The sequence below is a fragment of the Crocodylus porosus genome, unplaced genomic scaffold, assembly GCF_001723895.1.
Source record: "Crocodylus porosus isolate Cpor-Errol unplaced genomic scaffold, CroPor_comp1, whole genome shotgun sequence".
In the NCBI taxonomy this organism is placed as follows: Eukaryota; Metazoa; Chordata; order Crocodylia; family Crocodylidae; genus Crocodylus; species Crocodylus porosus.
Genome location: NW_017728915.1, coordinates 12,623,240 through 12,647,039, shown reverse-complemented (window position 1 = coordinate 12,647,039; position 23,800 = coordinate 12,623,240). Strand labels below are relative to the sequence as shown.

The 23,800-nt window shown below is 43.7% G+C and overlaps 1 protein-coding gene across 1 annotated transcript in view; it reads right to left on the bottom strand.

Annotated features, from left to right (window-relative positions):
• The window catches only part of RPGRIP1L (RPGRIP1 like), a 138,651-nt gene that overhangs the window by 43,769 nt on the left and 71,082 nt on the right, over positions 1-23,800 (bottom strand). The window contains exons 17-21 of the mRNA XM_019535713.1: positions 21,859-22,073; positions 18,516-18,599; positions 14,996-15,076; positions 6,869-7,031; positions 3,342-3,439 (exon numbers count right to left, since the gene is read on the bottom strand). Coding sequence (XP_019391258.1) covers positions 3,342-3,439; positions 6,869-7,031; positions 14,996-15,076; positions 18,516-18,599; positions 21,859-22,073 — 641 coding nt within the window. The remainder of the gene's footprint in view (positions 1-3,341; positions 3,440-6,868; positions 7,032-14,995; positions 15,077-18,515; positions 18,600-21,858; positions 22,074-23,800) is intronic.

Below are 23,800 nucleotides of genomic sequence, written 5' to 3'. Positions count from 1 at the left end.
CACACTTAATAGACTACAGTATAGTGTAAACATAACTTTTATATGCACTGGGAAACCAAAAAATTTGTGTGACTCGCTTTATTGTGATATTCGCTTTATTGCGGTGGTCTGGAACCAAACCCGCAATATCTCCGAGGTATGCCTGTACTACTCTGTATTCCTCAAACAACTATTCAGTATTTTGTTTTATTCCTGTTCAATGTTTAGGCTCAAGACTTGGCTATTCCAATTCTGCTCTGAAAGACTAAATTGTTTTTTCCTTACAAGCTTTACTATAACACTATAGTAGTGGAGTGCTTTGTAAACCTTAATTCAAGCAATTGTTTAGTCAACCAGCATTAGAGGGGGATGGATATTTTATCAATGGGTTTCATAGATATTTGCTTATAACACAGGAGTGGTGAAACTCAGGAATCTATGAACTGTACTACTGGCTCTGGAGAAGAGTGGGCTGTAGTATCCACAATCTCTCCATCCCCTTCAATCTGTCCTGGTTTTAAACCTGTCTTTCTGAAACAAAGGTTCCTTGTTCCAGTCCCATTCTCCTTAGCTATCCAGTCCCAGCCTCCAGTCCAGTTACCATCCTTCTAAAGCCTAATCTCAGCTCATTAGATTCCTCTTGTCCCATATCCCTCCCTACTACGAGGGAGTTTCATCAACTATTCCCAATTCCTTTGCCCAGCCAGTCCCAATTCTCCATCCTACACCCCTGCTCCTTCTTCATCCTCCAGCCTCATTCAGTCAAGGTTTCCACCTTGTCATTCAGTTCTTCCTGATTTGGAGTCTAGTACCATGCCTCTTCGCCAAGTAAGTCCTGGTCTACCCTTCCAACTTCCCTTCTCTCTCAGAATCCTATAGTTCCAATCTGTTCCACCTGTAGATCTGGCTCTTCCCCTTCTGAATTCAAATCATGCAGTTTCTTCCCTTCCTTTGTGCTCCAAATATCTGAAAGCAGAATCACTGACAGAAGAGGAGACAGTCTCCCTGCTCTCAGTTCAGACGCCTGTCCCTAAACACAGAATAGCCTGCAGCAGTTAGGACTTCAATTGTAGATGAAACCCTTCTGAATCCTGAGCTGAAGCACTGAGTGAGGACAGAAACTTCATGAAATGTAATTGCTAAAATCTAAGGCGTTTCTATTAAGCATGCGTGAACTGTAATTTAAGTGGTTGAATGGCCAGACTCAATCTGATGTTCATGCAGATGGTAACATACTGAACCCTGCAACGAAAGCCAGTGTTTTGCCAAGATGTAAAGTCCCTCCTGCAGTGCATGAGGGCATTTGTACTACCCAAAGAAAAGGTCACTAGCATTTTTTAACAGGGACAAAACAACTTATTTTTCCCCGGCTTCATTTAAATATTTTTTCCAAAACACTCAACCAGAAGCAGACGCTTCATAGAAAATCACAGCCCACATTGTTAAGTTTGGTAAATTTATTAAGCAACTGAAAATAAGATCTCATAACGAGAAAAGCCAAGCAACTTTAATGACAGGCATTGCTTTCAGAACCAAATATGGAAATATTACTTTAAGTTTTCCATCCCTGCCTCCTCCTCACTGACATTTCCTTAGCATTACCACCATATTCTGGCTCAGAAAAAAAACATTTTGAGACAAACTTTCACCCCAGGTACAATGATATCTTCTAAGGCTCCTCTACACATTACATTTATGCCATAATTAAGGTGTTAATCATGGTATAAATGGCAAGGGTACTCCATGTGCACTGGACAAGCACCTGGCTGGGGTCATGTGACCCCAGTGCTCTTTCCTGCCCGGGGCAGGGGGCCAGACTCGATGATCTGCTGAGGTCCTTTCTGACCCTAATATCTATTAATCTATTAAATTTAAGGTCCTTTAAAATGGTGAATCAGCCATAAAGATTCCATGTGGCTGGTGTGAATGGCACTTTAAATTTAATGTGTGGCATTCAGTTCAGCCCTGGGATTGAATCAGGTCAGGCTGGGCTGCAGACATAATGATCCCAAGCTCCCCCTGTACTAGCAAGTATAAAAGGTGCAACTGGGATCTAAATTAGACTAGTACAAATATTTTATTATGAAAATTTTTTAGTATCAAAAATTAAAACTGACTGACATTTTCCTCTTAAAGTGCGTCTGTCTGGATACTGCTGAAGCCATCATGTAATAAAATGAAATCTTAAAAAAAGGACATGAAGTGAAAAAAAAAAGTGAAACAATTTTTTTTTCTAGCACAGGATAGCATGTGAGTGGGTGTGATGGAAATACTATATAAATCTCTACTAGTGCACTTCAAAATGATTTGTGAAACTGCATAATGTTCCAGTTGTATACCCTTCATTAAAATCAATGGGAATAGTAATTGAATGAAGACCTTAATCATAGATTACTAATTATGCTGAAATTTGAAAAGTGATGTGGTGGTTTGAGATAAGACTATGAAATCTATTTTTCGTTTTTAAATCCAGATTTCTAGTAATGAAATGTTAGCCTATTAATTTATAGTAACATCTAGCTTTCTTGGGTTACTAGTTTACATTGAAAATGTTCTGTAAAGGATTCCTAAATAAAGCTGTACTTAAGTAGTAATTACATACAGTTGGTAAATTCATGCATTGCATAGTCAGAACTATAACCATGTGACTTGAAAGCTCAAGTTTACAAATTCATCAAAAATTTAAAGATCATTGTGAATGAAGAAAACCTATAAAGCATGAACTGTCAGGTCATTAGGGTAAGTGCCCCGATATGTGCGTCTTAGGGCTCCTCTAGAAGTTCAGGTAACACTGCAGGGCTTGCAGCATTCCATGTGCTGCCCCTGCTGTGAGCTCCGCAGCTGACAGGGGAGCGCTGCAAGTCTCATCAGTTGCTGGACTTACAGCAAAGACAGCATGGGGAATGCTACCACTGCTGTCAGCCTCCTGAGCTGTGGGGCTGGGAGCAGGTGGTGCACCACTGTGGCTGGGAGCCCCTCAGTTGAAAAGACTCCCAACCACAGGGAAGTACCTGGACATATGTTCAATTAATGGCATGATAAGAACAATCCATGAAGTTATTCCACATTGTTCCTGGAATAATTTTGTGGCTTATTGCTTGTTTTATCATGCCATTCACTGATTAAACGTGTGGCTGGGTTACAATTTCAGTCATGAGATTACCTGCTAATCGTGCCTTAAGTGTAACGTGTAGATGGAGCCTCAGTGTATTTGAATTTGAAAACAGAGAAACCTACTGAAATTAAAGACTCCTTGAAAATCTGGTATTCGCTATTTCACAGGAAGCTGAATGCTACATATTTTCCTTAGGTTTACCTAATTTATCAAAAAGAATTAAATTGCCATAAAAATATGGACTGACCTGTTTGATACTCTTGGACAATGGGCTTGGAACAACACAATCATCACTGTCAGTTATTATGGATTCAATGGCATCAGTTGCTTGTCTATCATCTTGAACTGTTAAAGTAAAAATCAATAAAGTTAAAACAAAATCTGTATTTATAGTCCAATGGAGAATTATCAAGAAATCTGAGAACAATATATTAAACTTTTCTAATAAATATTGCATGAGAGAGTCAGGTAAATCATCTCTTAATTGTAGAGCATAACACAAGCAAATGGTTGTGTTAAATGGTCTAAACCAGTGCTCCTCAATCTTTTTCACTGGCAGAACAGATGGGCAGTGCCCACCCTGTCTGGGTCGGATCAGGCCAGTGGTCCTGATCTGGTGCCTGAGGTGGACCCAATGGGCACCATCTGGCTGCGTGGAAGGGGGGAGCTGTGGTCAGCCTGGCTGCAATCTGGCCCTGCAGAGGAAGGCCTGGCCCCACAGGGGGAAGGGAGGCTTGAATCATCCCAACAGGGAGGAAGGGGGTGTAACTTGACCCCAACCTGGCCCCAACAGAAGGGAAGGCAATGTGGCTTGGCCTCAACCTAGGCCTGTGGGGGGAAGAAGGTGTGGCCCAGCCCCAATCTGGCCACATGGGGAGGAGGGTGTGGCCTGACCTCAGTCTGGATCCACTGGGGGGGTTGGCAGCAGGGCATAGCTGCTGCATAGGGCTTGAGGTTTGGGAATTTGCCAGGGGGGATGGTAGCAGTATTAATGGCCACTGCTCCTCTGCTGTCAAATTTCTTGACCCTTGGGGAGCCCTGTGGCCCAGATGCAGTGGTGCCGCAGGCTGCATTTGGCCCATGGAACAGAGGTTGAGCACCCCTGGTTTAAACAGTCACTATTTTTTATTTGGTCTTTGTGACAAGAAGAGGTCACAAGACCAGTCGCTACCACAGCTCGCCTGTCTGGGCAGTCTGCCCACCTATCTCTCCTGCCACGCCTTTGATGGATTCAAATATGTTCATTTAACAGGGTGGCCTCTTCACCAGGTCTTTGCTGGCTGCCCATGCGTCTCTGGGGTAACCTCTTGCTTTGCTTTTCTGCCACGCCTTGATAGAAAAAGTATGTTAATAAGGCGGGAGGCTACCCATTTTCTTGCCCTCCTGATCACCAGGGCCTTAGTACATGCTCTGACCTCCCCTTACACATGTTCCATGCCTTGCAGATGTTTCTTTAGTGGTTGGCACTGGGACCTGAGCTCTGGAGTCTCACATGGGACTCTCATTCCCCACTGGAGCTCACGATCCCAGCCCCCTCACCAGGGCCACTTCTTTCAGGAGCTTCTCTCTGGTTACCCCTCTGCAGCCACAGGACTCTTTGGTGAGCCCAGGTGTTGCCCAGGGTCCCTCCTCCTAACCTGGGCTCTGCCTCAGGGCTCACCCAGAGTCTGGGCTCCCCCTGTCCAATCTTACTTCCACCAGGAATGTGTGGCTGGGGTTAGGAGGTGCCTCACACTCACCTTTCACTGGGGAAGTAACTGGCCTGGCATTTCATGGGGGCTCCCATGCCACCAAGAGCCCCACCAGGCCACTCTTCCCTGGCAGGGTGCAGTTTTAGGTCTTACCAGGACCAGGAGACTCCAAGCCATCCCCCTAGCTCCTGCCCTTACCTCCAGGATTTTCCCTGCTAAAGGGAGCTGGATGGTGCTGCTCCCTCAGCTGTATACAGTTAACTGCTGGCCCTGCCTGGTTGGCCTATGTTTGAAAATGGCTGCCCTCATCAGGCACCTGGCAGCTGCCTGCTCCAGCTGTTAAAGGTCAGTTTAGGCAAGAGGCTGCCCTGTTACTATCTCAGTGTTAAAGGTTTATCCACACCTCCAGCCTCTCCCTTAGCATGTCCCAAGCCTTGTAGGTGTTATAATTTCTAGCCCCTCTGACTCTATGGGCTCCCTGTGCCCTTGTATCCAAGGCCCTCTGGCTCTAGGGCACAAAATGAGGCCTCCAAACCACCCCTTTTAGCCTCATCTTGGTCCTCTGGATGGAAACAGAAACACAAACCAAAAGCCTCCAAGCTGTAACTTGCCTATCATCTACAAGTAGGGTGGATATCACAGAGGACAGTCCGGTTTTCTGCTACTCTGTCCTCTGTTGATACAAAACTGGATGCCTTCATGTCCTCTATTTTTCTCTTGAAGAGAAAAATAGAGGACATGTAGATGTCAGGTTTCGTATCAATAGAGGACAGCGTAGCAGGAAATCGGAATGTCCTCTATGATGGCCACTCTATATACAATACAAATACTATGTCCCTTTTCTACTGCATTCTCTCTAGCTTAAGTACCTGGGAGGTCCCTAGGTAGGTCCCACTGCATTGGGAAACAAAGCAGACAGTGTCAGTTCTCCAGCTACTTCCACTTGCAGTTCTCCCTCGCTGGTGGCTGCCAGGGCTCCCCTTTTTTGACTCTAGCCCATATCTTATCTAGGCCAAAACCCTGCCTCCAGCTGGTCATGTGGGTCCTGCAGGTGTTCCTTATTCCCTCCTTAGGCTGCAAACCTGGCAACCCACAGCTGGAGAGCCCTGCAGACTGGGCAGGGCTCTCTGACCAGTCAGCCACTTCTTGAAAGTAGCAGGCACCGCTTAGTGCCCTGCAACAGTCTTCTACAAACACCAAAATGTATAATGATAGAAGCTGAGGGGTGCAATGCTACCAGATTTTCCCATGATGAACTGCAGTGTAGACAAACATTAAATCAATATTTCTATATTAAACTAATCTGTGGATTTTCACTCTTTGTGTTTCACCAACATGCTTGCATACATTGAGAATGTACTAAAAATAATTTCTTCAAGGTGGTATGGGGTTGGGGTAGGGTGACACTTCTCTAAATACCTTAGCTCTGTTTTACTGGAGAAAAGTTAATTTAAAAAAGGAAAAAGAGTTACTCCATCTTTTTCAAATTGTGCTAAAAGCAAAATACCTAACTAATTAAAAATTCTAGAATCCTGTACCCACTCCTATTTTAAATCTCAGTCTCAGGGAATCAAGCTTGCTTTCCTGATAACTAAGTTTAAATATGAGCTAGAACAGGATGACTTGGGCCTTTGTACTCTTTACATAAATCTGCCTTTACCAACTTTGTGTCACACTTGTTAAAAAATGTATTGCCCTCTCATTGTTTGAGGAAAATCTCTGATATTACTGATGGTAGTTATCTGCAGACAAAACGAGCATACTTGTTAAAATATTCTTTAGAACAGCACAGTTCTGAAGGGGAAATATAAAGACACTTTAAATAGAAACAAGGTTTCCTTTAATATTTTATGAAACTAGGTCATATATCAGGTTTTTGCATTCAATTAACAGTATAGTTTCCACTTGGGCTAAGAATAAAACCAACAAACCCACACACCTACATCCATAAGGAAAACTAGAATATTCTGTCATGAAGCTTATAATAAGACAGCTCCCACTGTTAACAACAATTGCTTAAAAATGGGGAGAGGCAGATTTATTAGGGAAACATACATTTATATTTTATAAAAATGAAAATAACCTTCTGGTTCCAATTCCTCAGTTATTTCTGTTTCATCTTCAGAGGTAGCTGAACTGTGGTCAGCAAACTGACCCTCAGACAGATGAGAGAGATCATCTTTTTGCTGCAGAATTTCTTCAGCAGTCTCCTTTCCTTTATCATCTGCCAATTTTTCTTGCATAACCTTACATAAGACAAGAAATAAATAAAAATAACATGTTTTACAGCCATTCTGTAGTATATATAACATCTTGCGTAGTAAAAATGTCCCTTGGCCCTATCAAGATATATAATCTGATGGTTTCTAAACATTTAACTTATATTTTTAACGCATTTATTATTTCTAGAAACCTATATATTTTTTCAACCACCTTTTTCTTCAGATGATATTCTATTAAGTGATGAATCTTCATGTAGCATATTCATGAGGATTTCAAAAGGAAATTGCACAAAGCATGTAAAAAAAGAACCATCTTTGTAGCTACATACTAAATGGCTCAAAATCTATTCAAGTCACAGACAACAGTAACTTAATTCAGTATGTACTATAAAAGAAATCATACCCATCGAGGAAATCTGCTATAGTATCAAGACAGTCTGTGGAGAGTTAGATAATGAAAAATTTGTTGCCATTTTTTCCAGTTTTTCTCCCCACAATCAGAAACAGCAAGGCTATTCCTTTCCTTCTACAAATAACAGAGACTATTAAAAGTTGTCTACAAGCCTCCGAGACGTCCCAAAGTGATTCTACACTTGGACTTGATGAGCTCTATTAAAACCCTTTAAAACAAAACACTGGAACAATACAAAGGAACCTTTGGAAGCCACTAAGGATTCTTCCATCATTAAAGAATCTTCATACTCTCTACAGCCCCCCTCCGTAGCCATATGGAACATGTTGGGAATGAAGTATTGTGTGATCTGGACCATCCTTGGCTACTGAAACAGTTCTTGAGCAAGAGTGGAAAAACTTTTCTGCAGTCCCTGAATGTATCTCCTCAGAAATGGAACACCTTTTGGCCTTCTTTGCCATGAGATGAAAGTAGAAAAGAAAGATTTTTTTCTATGAGAGGGTCATGGGTCCCATGGACGGGGGCAATAGAGAGGTGAGGAATGTAGTATATGTAATATGCCTCAACTTTAGTAAGGATTTTGACATTGTCTATTATGTGAATGCTACAGGCACCTAAGAAATTATGGGCTAGCTTACAAAACTGGATACACACATATTCAATTATGATTGGATAACTGGGATGAAAAGTAGTCACCAATAACAAAGTCAAACACAGAAGAAGTGTCAAGAGTGGTTTCTTCATGAGTCTGTTTAGGATCTGTTGTTCAACAGTTTTTCTAAGGAGTTGAAAGATGGAATGAGTGTATACTAAATTTCTTGGGGACTGAGTGTGGTTTCAGGATCACTAGAGGATAACATGAGGAAATCAAAATGACTATGATTAATTTATGAAATAGTTTGAAACAGAAAGGATGAAATTCAGTCAGGACTATTGCAAAATACTACACTTGGAAAGTTAAAAAATAAATCAAATGAACAAATGTAAAAAGGAGAGTGACTGGCCAGTCTGCAGTAGTTCAGAAAATAATCTGGCGTTATACTGGGTCCAAAGTTGAATCTGAGTCATCAGTGAGATTTTTTTTTTTCCAAGGGGCAATGACATACTGGCCATATCTACACAAGACATTTACTGTGCAGTACTGCACAGTCATTTAATAGTTGTATAAATAAGTATTAAAATGACAGTGCAGAAACTGGAGTTTCTGAGCAGTTGTGTCGCTGAATGGCTTTTTCATGATGCTTACTCTGCAGTAGCCTGAGACTACCGTGTAGTAGCACTGCATCACAATTTGTGCTACGTGATGCTACTGTGCAGTCATCTTGTGTAGACATGGTCACTGGGATGCATTAATAGGAATGCCATATACAAGTCAAAATACCATGTTTACCTAAATCTAAGATGAACCTGAATTTAAGATGACCCTTCAATAATATAAATTTTTTCCATATAAAAAAAAAATCTAAAATTTGTTATCATTTTCCAGGTATAGAATTTAATTATTGGAGAGTTGTCTTAAATTCACTCCTCCCTATCACCTCATTATTACAGCAAGGAAAGCAGTGGCTAGGGGTGGGCAGGCAGTCAGCCCCCTTTCCTTCTGCCTCTCCTACTTCTTCCACCCTGTAGCTCTCCAAAATTTCCGTCTCTTCCTCCCTACCCACTCCCTACAATCTCTGTCCCTTCCTCCCCACTCCCTACCTCCCATCATATTATCAGTTGCTGCTTAGGCTCTATTCCCTCCCAGCTCATGGAGCACCATACACAGAAATGCAGCTTTTGCTAGGCCATGCAACAGAGAGTTTCCCTGATCTCTGTGCCTGGGAGGGACAGAGCTGGAACTAAGCTGCCTGACAGTAAGTGGGGAAAAAGGGGGCAGAGGGAGGACCAAAAGCTACAAAGGGCAAGCAGAGTGGGGCGGGGCAGGAGGCTGCTGTGGGCCAGTAAGAGTTGCAGCAGCTGTCTGCCACCTGACTCTGCTTTGTATGCAAATCTATGATGAGGGGTTTTCCTCCCACCTCCCCCATGGTGACCGGGGAAAAAACCCTCAACCTAGATTCAAGTAAATATGGTAAGCGAGTTTTCTATTCTTTTAGCATTGGTGATTCCTCATTTAGTCATCATATCTTAAGACAGACATGGACAAACTGCTGTGGACACTCCAGAGCATTTTGGAGTTCTAGAAAAAGACTGGAAGTAGACTACAGCAGTGATTCTTAAGTGGAGTGCTGGGACAGGGTGATCCAAGGTGTGAAGAGATACGTGAGGTACAAGGAGATAGGAAGATTAACTAAGTGGATAAGAGCAGACTCAGGCTTACCCTGCCTGAATGGTCTTCCATGCCCACTGCCTAGTCCCTCCCTCTGCAAGGAGATATGCACTACATAATATAAGTTTTTGAAATCGGGTGCTATTCAATTTACAGAAGTTATGCACAGGTGGCTTGAGTCTAAAATGGTTGAGAACCACTGACCTAGAGAAAGGAGGACCAAAGAAGGCATTTAATAAGTGCTTTCAAATACAAAAGGGATTCCTCTCCATGTTCACAGTGGATGAAATGTAACATGCTTAAATGCTAACAAAGGACATTTAAGTTAAATATTAGGAAGAACTTTGTCAGTATGACAGCGGTTCAGCACTGGAAGAGATTACTTAGAGGTCGTGGAATCTCTATAACTGGAAAATTTTCAGCACAAATTAAATAAACATTCCTTCCAGACTTAATTTTCTATGATTTTAAATTGGACAGCGTCCTATAACAGGAACATAATGCATGTTGCCCCATGATATCCAATTCTTCTTGGTACTGCATTTTTGATTCTTTAATATAACATGAGGAAGAATATAATATAATATATATTACGTAGATTTCATAGATTTAATAGACATTAGGGCTGGAAGGGACCTTGGAAGATTGAGTCCAGCCCCCTGCCTGAGGGGCAGGAAGTCAGCTGGGGCCATAGGATCCCAGCAAGATAAGCATCCAAATTTCTGTTGAAGGTGTTCAATGTAGGCACTTGAATCATCTCCGATGGCAGGATATTCCAGACCTTGGGGGCTCGGACAGTAAAGAAATTCTTCCTTATGTCCACCCTGAAACAGTCTTGCAGTAGTTTATAACTGTTCGAACTTGTCATCCCTTGGGGTGCTCTGGTGAACAAACGTTCCCCCAGATACTGGTGGTCACCTCTGATAAATTTACAGGTGGCCATCAGATCACCCCTGAGCCTGCACTTTTCCCAGCTAAAGAGCCTGTCATCGTAAGGTCTGTTTTCCTGACTTCTGGTCATGCTCTTTTCTGGACTCTCTCAAGCTTCTCCACATGCTTTTTGAATTGTGGGGCCCAAAACTGAACACAGTACTCCACCTGTGGCCTCACCAAGGCTGAGTACAAGGGGAGAATGACGCCTGGGATTTGCTTGAGAAGCATGTATGGATGCAAGTCAGCATTTTGCTCGCTTTACTAGCTGCAGCACCACATTGAAGGCTCATGTTCATCTTGTGGTCAATGATGACCCCCAAGTCCCTTTCATTGGTAGTGCTAGCCAGCGTAGCAGTGCCGAGACTATAAAAATGCTGCAGGTTTTTCCTCCCAAGGTGGAGAACCTTGCATTTTTCAGTGTTAAACACCATCGGGTTCTTGTCCACCCATTTGCTGAACCTGTCCAGGTCAGCCTGGATCACCCTCCTGTCTTCAGGTGTGGATGCTTTGCCCCAGAGTTTGGTGTCATCGGCGAACTTGGCCAGTCTGCTTCTGACTCCAATGTCCACATCATTAACGAAGAAGTTGAACAATATGGGTCCAAGGACAGAGCCTTGGGGCACCACGACAATTGCTTCCATCTATTACCACTCTCTGGGTCTGACCACAAAGCCAATTTCCCACCCAGCAGATTGTGGTGGACCCAAGGCCACGGTTCGCCAGTTTCACCAAGAGGTGATCATGGGATACCAGATTGAAGGCTTTTTTGAAGTCAAGATATATGACATCAATCTCTTCTCCCTTGTCCAGGTGATAGGTCACCTGGTCATAAAAGAAAATGAGATTGGTCAAGCAAGACCTACCCACAACAAACCCGTGCTGGCTATCCCTCAGGATGTTGGTGTTGGCCAGTCCATTAAGAATGGCCTCTTTAATAAACTTTTCTAAGACCTTCCCCAGGATACAGGTCAGGCTGATGGGCCTGTAGTTTGTCAGATCCACTTTCCCCGCTTTCTTGAAGATAGGCACCACACTGGCCTTCTTCCAGTCTTCGGGCATTACACCAGAGCACTAGAAGTTCTCAAAGATCCATGCCAGGGGCTGGGCTATGATGCTCGACAGCTCCTTAAGTAACCTGGGGTGTAGATTGTTAGGGCTGGCTGGCTTGAAGATATCCAGCCTCTTAAGGTGTTCCTTCACGAGGTCAGCATTGATGGAGGGCAGGGGAGCATCCTCACCTGGACCTCTCTGTCCCTTGGTGGGCATGGGCGTCCCATGGGACTGACGAAAGACTGACACAAAGTACCCATTTAATAGTTTGGCTTTTTCCTGGGTGTCAGTTGTCAGTTGCCCCATCTGGTTTAGCAGGGGTCCAATGTTGCCCTTGCTTTTCCTCTGGCTCCCCACATATATGAAAAAGGACTTTTTATTGTCCTTGATACTCAAAGCTAGTTGGAGTTCAGCTGCAGCCTTGGCTTTCCTGGTTTGCTCTCTGAAGGACAGGACCAGTGCAGAATATTCCTCCCTGGAGGTGAATCCTGCCCTCCGTCCTTTGTAAGCCTTTCTTTTTAGCCTCAGGAGGTCTGCTAGATGCCTGGAGAGCCAGCAGGGCTTCTGTGCCTTCTTGCTGCCTTTTCTCCAAGATGGAATAGAATTAGCTTGTGCACTAAGGATTGCTCCATTGAGGAGCAACCACTCTTCCTGAACTCCCCTCCCCCTGGGGTTGTGGTCCCTTAGGGCCTCACTGACAAGCTTCCTGAGCTTGTCAGAGTCAGCTTTCCTGAAGTCAAGGACTTCAGTGTTGCTGACTGACTTGCCAGCTTTATGGGCTTTATGGTATGTTATATTAATATATTAAATTATATTATAACATAATAACTTAATATAACATTATTTGAGGAAGAAACACGATCATGTATCATGCCTAAGACGAAACACAGAGTGGTCATTGTGGAAGTCTCCCTCCCGAGGGGGACAGAGGAAGCGATTGTTCACCCCAACCTCTTAGTTTGCTGGCCCCCAGGAGCCCAGATTTGGGATGTGGCTGAGAGGATCCCAAAACTTATCTGGCCTGCTGACTACTTCCCCATGTTCTATATCCATGTGGGCACAAATGACATGGCTTGGAGCAATCCCAGCTGGGTCATGAATGGCTACAGGGCTCTGGGAGTGGGGTCAGGGGGTTGGGAGCACGGGCGTTTTTTTTCCTCAATCCTTCTGGTTACAGGTCACGGGCTGAGGAGGGAGAGATGAACTGAGGCACTAAAACAGAAGACTGCAGCTCTGGTGCTATCAAGAAGACTCCGGCTTCTATGACCACAGCCTGCTGTTCGGAAAGAGAGGCAGTGGTTTGTTTGGAAGAGACTGCCTCCACCTCACTCCACAGGGAAGAAGCTCTTTTCAGCCAGAATGGCTGACCTGCTTGACTGGGCTTTAAACTAAGCTCGCAAGGGGATGGGTGGACAACCACCAGAGCAAGCTCACTGAGCATCAACCGCAGCACTAAAGGAACTGGCAGACATGATAGCATGGCCCCTGGCAAGGATATTTGAGAACTCCAAGTATTTCATCTGAATACCACAAGATTGGAAGAGGGCCAATGTGGTATCTATTTTCAAGAAAGGGAGGAAATAAGACCCGGGAAACTACACGCCAATCAGTTTGACCTCAATTCCTGGGAAGATTTTGGAAAAAGTTAACCAAGAAACCATTCTTGACAGGCTAACAGAAGGCACCATTCTGAGGGATAGCCAGCATGGGTTTGTTGTGGGTAGGTCTTCCCTGACCAACTTCATTTCCTTCTATGACCAGGTGATATATCACCTGGACAAAAGGGAAGAGGTTGTTGTCATATATTTGGACTTTAAAAAAGCCTTTGACCTGGTGTCCCATGATGTCCTCACAGAAAAATTGGGCAACTGTGACCTCAACTACTCCACAGTCCAATGGCTGGGGAACTGGCTCTGAGGTCAGACCCAGAGAGTGGTAGTTGACGGAACCAAATCAACTCAGTGACTAGTGGTGTCCCCCAAGGCTCCATTCTTGGACCTGTATTCTTTACCTGTACTTGGACACTGGTGTTAGAAGCAGACTAGCTAAGTTTGCTGACAACACCAAACTTTGGGGAAGGGTGTGCACACTTGAGAATAGGCTGATGATCCAGGCCGACCTCGACAGGCTTGCAAGGTGGGTGGATGAAAACCTGATGCATTCAATACAGAGAAATCCAAGGTGCTCCACCTCGGGGAAAAAACCCCCTGCATCATACTTATAGGCTCTGCAGTGCTACACTCATGACCACAAAAAAGACTTAGGGGTCATGATTGACCACAAGGTAAACATGAGCCACCAATGCGATACTGCAGCTAGCAAAGTGAACAAAACTCTAGTTTGCATCTACCAATGCATCTCAAGTAAGACCCAGGATGTCATCCTCCTGCTATACTCAGCTTTGGTGAGGCCACAGCTGGAGTACTGCATCCAATTCTGGGCTCCACAATTTAGGAAGGATGTGGAGAAGCTTGAAAAAGTCCAGAGGAGAGACACGTGCATGATCAGAGGGCGTGAGAACAGGCTTTATGAAGAGAGGCTGCGAGCTATGGGACTCTTCATCTTGGAGAAGAGCAGGCGCAGGGGTGACTTGGTGGCAGCCTATAAGTACATAAGGGGTGTGCATTAGGACCTAGGGGAATGCTTGTTCACCAGAGCACCGCAAGGGATGACAAGGTCCAATGGTGACAAACTCCTGCAAGACTGTTTTAGGCTGAACATAAGGAAAAGCTTCTTTACTGTCCGAGCCCCCAAGGCCTGGAACAGATTCCCCCCAGAGGTGGTGTGAGCATCTACTCTGGACACTTTTAAGAATCATTTAGATGTTTGTCTTGCTGGGATCCCTTGACCCTAGCTGATTTCCTGACCCTTGGGAAGGGGGCTGGACCCAATGATCTTATAAGGTTCCTTCCAGCCCTAATGTCTATGAAATCTATGAAACATGACACTCCATATAAACCCGTATAAAACCATTTGCTTAAACATTCATTTGTCCTGCCTGATAAATAAGATAATTTTTGCTCTAATATTTTTGGGTTTCTAAGTTATTTAGTAGTTGTGGAGTACACCGTATATGTGGTTTGTAATGCTGACGTCAACTTCATTACTGACCACTTATTCAGCTGCTCTTCTCTACAGTTAAGAAAATATATATGAAATATATAAAATTAAAATTCTAATTACAAAACAATTAAAATAGGATACCGCTGTATTACAGTTTCACATTCAGTGCATTCATAAAATTTAACAGTGAAATTTACTATGGCAGTTATCAACATACAAACATAAATCATGTGATCTCCCACAAGTTGAATCAACTTGTACCTCTGAAGTATCTGAAACAATGGATGCATCAGCCTTAATCTTCTGTGCAATTCTGTTATCATCTTCATCAGCAACAGGACCCTAGGTTATTAGCATAAAATAAGGAAAAGATTAAATTTGCTATATAAATCCAGGGGTCAGCAACCTATGGCCTCTAGCTCAAATCCATCCTGCATATTATGTCTTCAGCAGTGTTCAGCAGCAGGGGCTTCTCTATGGTGAAGAGAAGTGCAAGGGATGGCCTTTTCTCCACACTGCAGTGGGGAGAAGTGGTAGCTTTCTTTGTGCTGTGGTGGGGATAACTGATAGCAGTAGGAACTATCTCTGTGCTTCAGCAGGGAAAAGCATCAGTGATAGCAAAGGCACAGGCAGAGGAGTCCTAGCGTCTGTACACCTCTGACTGAACATCGTTGTTGACTGGTGATATACTGTCACAGGGGCACTCAGGTGCCCTGTTCCTAAGAAGGGAGAAGGCCAGCTGCCAAGCTCCAGGGGCAGCTCAGGTGCTGGTTGCTGGGGCAACCTGGTTGGTCATGTGACCAGAATGGGGCAGGGCCGGGCCTTTATAAACAGCCCAGGCCGAAGCCTAGCTGGCAGTTCCCTCCTGGGAGTCTGAGGGGCAGGAGAGCTGATGGTTGCAGCCTGACCACCCAAGCGGCTACAGCATGGTAAGGGTGGAGAGAACCCGGGCTGGGAGGCCATTGCTAGAGAGCCAAGTGAGTGTAGACCCTATGTTATAAGCCAGGAGGCTTACTGTTGTTGTGTTACAGCCATTTGGCTTTTGGTTCTGTTCGTTACTGTTAGACTGGAGGACCGGGTGAGGCTATAAGGGGATGGAGGAGGCCTCATTTAGGAGCGCCCCAGGAGAGTGGGGGTGCTCCCAGTGTTAGAGTGTGGTGCTACATTGCGGGGTGTACTACCCCAGCCCTGGGGAGGGGCACAGTGCCAGTGAGGGCACCTTAGTTAGGGTGTAAGACCCCAGCCCTGAGAAAGGCAAAGAGGATTTTGGTGGCCAGGCACGGCTAAGGCCACCTGAGCCCTACTGCAAGGAGCATCAGTGAGAAGCCCGAGGGGCTTGTGTTAGGCTCCAAGGGGAGAGCCACATGAGGAGAAGCCTAGGGTGGGTGCCAATAAAGAGATGAGCCCGGAGAGGGCGAGTCCATGATTATAGAGCCCCTGGGGGGGGGCAGAGAGAAGCCCCAGGAGCAAGCGCGTACTTGAGAGAAGCCCCACGAGGGGGCGAGTACAGAGAGAAGCCCCGGTGGGGACAGGTTTTAAGCAGAGCCCCAGGAGTGGGCAAATACTACAGACAGGAACCCCAGTAGGGGTGTGGACTGAAAAGGATCCCAGAGGGGCTCCCAGTGTTGGGGACCCCGAAGGGTCAAAGGGGCCAGATAAGGCTCCGGCTGCCTGAGCCCAATTGGGAATTAATAGAAACCCCAGTAGGGGTGTGGACCGAAAACAATCCCAGAAGGGCTCCACAGTGGTGGGGACTCTGAAGGGTCAAACGGGCCAGGTAAGGCTCCGGCTGCCTGAGCCCAACTGGAAAGAGTACGGTCAGTCAGCCCGAGAGGGCTGACTGAGAAAGGGGCGCCGGTTGCGTGACAAGCCCAGGGGCGCCAGAGAAAGGGGCGCCGAAAAGAAAAGGACCTGATAACGTCCGGAAGAGCTGCGAGGCTTGGGGCATGCTAAAGGGGAGGTAGGAGGCACGCATTGCCCATAAGGCACCGAGTCACCTCATACGGAACGGGGAATAGTTCAGCATAACACTGCGTATTAGGGGATCAAAGGCAGCCTCCCTTCTAGAACCATATAACAACATGACGTGGCAGGCGAGATGAGGGTGCTGGATCGCCTAATTGACACGGTAGGGGGCACTAGTGGAATCACGGCCGCTCCTAGGCCCCACTTCGTGACATATACGTATGACACCTAAAAGCAAAAACTTTCAACCCAGACCTGAGTGAGTCTCATTTTTTGCAGCTGCAGATACTTTCTTCATCAGAGCAGTTACAATGGGTGCATCTACATGCGCTATTAGCACGGAACAATAAACTCCAGTGCATATTACGCTAGAACTTGGTGCTTCCGGGCAGACATGTAAATTGCAGTCTGTTGAGCCATGTTAGAGCAGTCCTGGCAGGGGGGTCAGTCTGCCAGCCTGGGGCTACTCCAGCCCAGCTCAACATGCTGTCAAAGGGTTAGCTGGGGCACAAGGGTGGGGCTAGCTGGCAAGCAGCCCTTGCACTGCAGCACACTTGTGCCCCAGCAAGCACTGCTTCACACTAAAGAATCCCAACGTAAGATAGTACTTCTATCTACAAGTACTAACCTGCGGCAGAGTTAATTAGTTTCCTGTGGTCTAATAGGGCCACATGTGTAGATGTTGAGACCTTACTGTGTAGCTAATTAGGCAGCTCTGCAGCAAACAAGATCTAACCAGACCGAATAAATTCTTTGTTCAGGTTCTTTGTTTCCTAACCATTTTAAATTTCTAGAGCTCTTGCACTAGGCACCATATTGCAACATCTGAGTTGGAAACTGGATAGTAGAATATTAAGATTCCCACAAAAGCAGTTTTCATTTCATTATTTAATGAAAGCATTTTACTATTTTGCCTGAAATTTGGGTTATGTGAACAGGAAATCCAGAATATTCAAGGAAGCCTACATAGTTGAACAGTGAAAACCCACCGAAACGTGCTTTTGCTTTTTGAACATCTGAATCTTGTGCACCAGAGTGGAGCCATAAATCAAGTGACAGGAAATGCATCCCTATGTAGTAGTGGGGAGAAGAAAAGGAAGGAGAGGAGGCACTTCGGAATAAGAGGGGTCCAAAAACGTTTCTATGAAGATTTAACCTAATTAAAGTTGTATATTAATATATAAATACATTACTTCCTCTATAATTTTTCAGAATTACATTTTTCAAAAAGTTTAATTTCACTAATCAGCTGTGCCCTCTTCTAAGGAGAACTAACAACAGATTGACTTAGTTTGTGATTAGAATTTCTGGTATGTTTCACTATCCAAAATAGCAACTTTAATAAAGGTAAATTAGATAACAGTAGGAAGAAGTGTGAACTGAAAACACATATTTTGTTTTTAATGACTAAGGTTATCAATGTATTCATGAACAGAAACCCTAACCCTTAACCTCCCTATAATTAATAAGCCATAATATCTAATAAGTAATACTTAGCACACATCCTAGAACATTTTACAATATGGTGGTAAAGAAACTATTTTAATTAACTAGATTCAGTTAATTAAAATAACTATACTGCAAAGTTACCATGCAAGCCGTAGCAACGCAACCTATTTCTCTGGAGTACGATGCCGATCCCTTTGGTCAGCCTCACAAACCTAAAATAATGCAGTTTGTGTAGTAAAAACAGCAAATTAATTAGTAATGTACAATGCATAGTTCCAGTTGAGGAGGTAGCCTGTGAGAACACTTCCAATTTGGGAGACAGCCTGTGTGGAGCAATCTATATACATGGAAAACATTTAAAACTTACTGGAATCTGTAATGTATTGGCATCCATGAAAGATACTTTCTTGCCAGCTTGAGCTGTGCGCTGCCTTGGTTTAGGCTTTGGTGTCTAGGATAAACAAGCATATTTAAAATTATAGCAAAATGTGTTTTGTGTGGGGTTTTTTTTTTTTTTTTAAATTGCTTCACTTAACAAGAGCTAAAGTGTTTTTGTGGATGATATCTTTTATGGGACTAAATGCATGGTTGGGGTACATTTAGACAAGCTTTTGGCAGAGACCAGACGAAGATAGTGAGATACCCAAAAGCTTGTCTAAATCTACCTCAACTGTGCAGCCGATGCAATTAAAAAAAAAACCAAACAAAAAAAACCCCAACAAACCACACCACCCATAAAAGCTTTTGTTTTTATAACCCCTTTCAAGGGGTACTAATATTTTTGGGGGTAAGTCTGACTATAAATACCCGTCATTTATAATTTGTTATAGTAAAAAGTTGTCAGACTTTGTGATTTCTTTGTAAAGGCAAGATGGTATGGATTGTATTTGAAGTGATAACAATTTAACGAGAGAGAGACGCTCATAGTTTCATCCTGAAAGTTGATGGAATACCCATGGAGGTTAGTAGAGGCTGCAAGTACAGAACAGAATGGTTGTAGGACTGAATCCCTGAGCAGCAAACATGTAGCAGAACGTCTTACACCTCAAAATTCTACTTCATTTGTTTATTTTACAGACCCGGGGTGTCAAACATACAGTCTGTGGGCCATCTCATCTGGTCCAAAGGAGTCCTAGAAGGGCAAGGGCAGATGTGTTAATCCCCACAGTTCCCTGCCACTGCTTGTCTTGCTGCTCCTGCCATTTCCAGATTCAGATCACAAGAAATCCTGTGGTATAGATCCAGCCTGGGGGATTAGATGGAGTTTGACACACTTGCTGTAAACCAATTATATTTGCACCAGCTCTTTTTCCTGAATTTTGAAGTAAGAGCAGTAATAGAGGAAGCTAGCAATACTTGCAAAATTAACAAGAAAATTCTAAATTGAAGAATTGTCTGTAAAAGCTTTAATGCAGTAAGGAGAGAATATGATACAGAAGGCAGCTTATTCCCCGTTGTGTTTTTCCCTATGTACTGAGGTGGTTTCTGCTAATGAAAATTAAACAAGAACGGGCAACTTTTTTTCCTTTTTTTTTTTTTTTTTAAATGGTGCTCTTATTTTAAATATCACTGCTTTAACTTCCAATCTTCTAATAGTGAAAGCAACACACACACTGCTGCCTTGAAGATCTTTCAAACACTCAGAAACATTTTCTTTAGATTTAAGTTATACAAATATGCAACTGTAACTGGATCAGTGCCCCAGGCATGAGCATGATGCCCCCTGGTGGCCATGTGGCTCCCATGCCACTGTGGCTGTAGGTTATCCCAGCGTTTTTCCCTCCTGCTATGCCTTGATGTTCTTCATTCACTTTGGAAAGTGAACCCTGCCCTGTTGTTCTGTAAGTGGATCTGTCTTGGGTCCTAGTGGTCCCCAACCAGCCTTCACGTTAGGTAGGCCCTCCTGTCCTGTATGTGACCCAATGCACCTAATGCCTTATCATGGCGTCTGAACCTCCCCTATAGTCATGCCCATGCCTTGCAGGTGTTTCCAGTCATCACTTAGGTGGGCACTTTGCCCCATCTACCAGGCCACTTCAGACCTCCACTCCCTTACTAGTACTGGCCTCTGCCCCTCTGCTCTGGCTAGCTTCTTTAGCCTAGACCCACAGTACCAGGCCTGGCTTCTTGGGCCCCAGCCCTCCTCTTGCTCTTCAAGGCTCTTAGCTTTGTCCCTCCTGGGCTGTGGGCCACTGGTCCTTATCTCTGCCCCTGTCTCTGACCTTCATGGCCTGCAACTCCCCAACCCTTGCTTTGCCTCACAAGCATCACTGCCCCTCTTGAGCTATAGGCCCCTGGCCCTAATCTCAGCCCTGCTTTGGGCTGTGGGCTCTCTAGCCCTGTTTCTGTCCCTGTGGGCTATGGGCCCATGGCCCTGGTTCTTGCCCCTCTAAGGCAATGTTGGGCTCCCATGTCCCTATCTCTGCCCTGATAGGTCTCTGGGCCCTCTAATCTAGTCAGTGCCTTGAGCCCAACCCCAGCGAGGCTCAAGGCAGTCACATGTCCCTCTGGCACTAATGCAACTTTCAAACCACCTATAGAATCCCAAACCCAAACCACTGGTACAAATTCAAACAAAACACATAAGCCCTCAGGTTCCAACAAAACTCCAAGCCCAAATGACTGTCTAGTTTCTCCTTGCCCTGTGTCCTATCATCCCTTACATCAAGCAGTCAGTTCTACTGATATTCTCAGGGCATTTCAGGAGCTAGCAGAGCCTCCCACTGCAACTTTTCAGGGCAGGAGCTCTTTATTTGGTAACTAGCAGGGTCAGACTGATTGCCTGGGTTCAGGCACTGGCTTAAAGAGTCTCCTAAGCACTGTCCCCTCTGGTTACATGACTCTGTGGGCACTCACAGGAGTCCCCCTCTGTGCCTGATGACCTCCTGTTCTCCCTGCTAGGACTTAGCTCCTCTGTCTGCAGCATATTGTTTCTGGGCTGACTCCCTAACTGCCCTTAATGATTTTTTCTGCTCTGCCTCCCTCCCCAGTTTGAATCATCTTTCCTTAGTTAGCTTCTACCTGTGCCTCTCAATCTGGTCTGTTTCCTGGCAGCCATTTCATTAGCAGTTAGCTTGTTTCCTAGCTGCTTGTTCTCCCGAATTCTGCCTAGCCTGCTATTCTTTCCTCTTAGAGTAACAGGAGCTTTCTAGCTTCCTGTTATAGCAACCTATTTCTTTTAGAACAAGGTAGCCAAATTCAGAAAGGAATTCATCACAATCAGTACTTGCCATTACTTATAATGTCTTCTCTTTTGTGTGGAGTTAAAGCTGGTTTAATTTTCAGCTTGATTATTTATTAGCTGATGGGCAATATTCCAAATCTATAGTCTAATGACTACATGGTAAACTATTCTGGAAATTTTTAAAATTTCTTTTGGGGGGGTGGGGTGGAGGGGTTCTCATCTGACTGAGGATTTGAACTTAACTTAAAAAAATATTTTGGAAGTCCTACAAAATGGTTCTATGAAAAAGGATTTATTTTTTTTTATTTTTGTGTTCTAAGCTATTGTGTACCTATGTAGGAGACTTCAAAAATGGCAACAGGGAAGTCTCTCAAAGGAGATCCAAGATTGTAGTTGCATAAAGTATATGAACTAAGCACTATGAAATGCATTGTATAGATTAATCCTACTTCGAGCTGGATTGAATGATCTATTATAAAATCTCTCTTAAATCTCTTAAGCATTGTGAACTTGCTAAATTACTTACTGCTGCTGATGTACTAAAAGAAGTGATCAGGGCTGGAGTCTGAACTTCCTCCTTCACTGGTGATTTAGTCTCCATTGATTTCTCATTTTGGATGTAATTTGCTAGGTCTGCAGGGATTGCTGTTCCACTTGGTGGTAGATAGGCAAATCTCCATTTTAGTTCAACATCAATGGTACCTGTTGGGTGCTTTTCACAATTTGTTAATTCAAATGTACCTGAAAGTAAAAAGTCAAAAAGATCTAACTACATAATTTCTCATGCAAAGTAAAACAGCATGGAATGCAAGAATCAAAGAGGAATTGTATTCATTTTCTAAAACTCCCTTAAGAATGTCATTATCCAATATACAACATAGAATATTAATTCAAAGCAGAGGGGTATCTCCTAAAGATTCAACCAGAAATGGGGACTATTTTGAAGCAAAGGATTTTAAGACCACAATACAAAATGGCCTGTTAACATTTGAATAGATACCTTGTAGGCCTTCTAGGCCCTAATGAACAAGGCTACTATCTCTCCGATATCACATTCTTTATACTTTTTCAAAGTAGCTTTCTTTAGCTAACATAATTTCTCTGCTCCTTAGCTAAGGTTTATTTGTTCAGTTTTTGTTTTAAACAATTATACAATTTATTTTTTTTAAATGTATGCAAATTTCACTAATCCAGAAACCAACTCTGACAAAATAAAAACAGCTTCTAAGAGTTGTTAGATTTTAATGAATACAGTTGAATAAGAATTTTAAAATAAGATTATCAAGTGGTTCTGAGAGTCTATTGGCAAATGGATACAAGAAAAATTATTTAAATGTGTATTAAAGTATTTAAATATACATTAGAAACATTTTCTTTTTATTCAAATTGCCACATAATTTGTCTATGCACTACTGTTAAATATGACTGCTACAAAATTTGTTCTTAGATTCTTAGTGTACACTTCTGCAAATGATTTTAATTGAGTTAACTTTAAGTGGTGAATTAAGCAACAGTCCTTATTGACTATATACACACCCCCTGCAAAGAGTCTTGTAAATTATAGACACACATAAAAGGGTGGCCCAGAGGATATGAGCTAGAATGAGTTTTTCTGTGATGCAGCATCATTTAAAAACAGAACAACAGTAATGAAGCTTTGCACACTGTTTTAGATTTATTAGAAAAGTCAAAACTCATCATGGAGGGCTTTCCCAAATTATTTCTGCTATACATCCCACTTCTGCAATCATATGTATAAAAGTTGAAATGCCTGTTCAGATGGATGCAACTGCAAAGCCATGGCCCATATGGACCTATGCCTTAGTACAGTGGTCACCAACCAGTGGAACTTGATCCACCAGTAGATCTCGAAGCCTCTTGGAGTTGATCTGAGGCTGGGGTGGGGGGCTGAGTGTCTGTGGACATGCACGTGGACACCCCAGCCCATGGGGGAGAGAAAGGGCAGGGGCTAGATCGAGGCCCCCTGCAGTGAGGGACAGTACTGCAGAGGCAGGAGCAGGGGTAAGCTGAATGGGACCCTGGCTAGGTGGGACTTACCTGCTAGGGAGGCACACCCCCAAATAATTTCTTCTCCCTCTGCCTCTGTCTGCTCCTCCCCCCTTCCCTCCCCACAGACTTACTTACTGGGCGGGGGGGAGGGGAGAGTATGGTAGCAATGCAAAGTAGATCTTGGGTTGCTTTTAAAATTCAGAGATGATCTTCTACCTTAAAAAGGTTGGAGACCACTGCCTTAGTACAACACCTTAATAGCAGTGCTAAATATTGTTCTAATTCCATATATGAAGCTTATCACATATAGGACTTTTCCTCCTTTGAGATTCATATTTCTGTTCATTAATTCTGTTTTAAAATAAGTTTGTAAAAATAATTTTAAAACATTCATTTCAATGCATGTAGCATAGATTCAACTGCAGTTCCTAAATCTAATTTTTGATCCAGAATTGTCC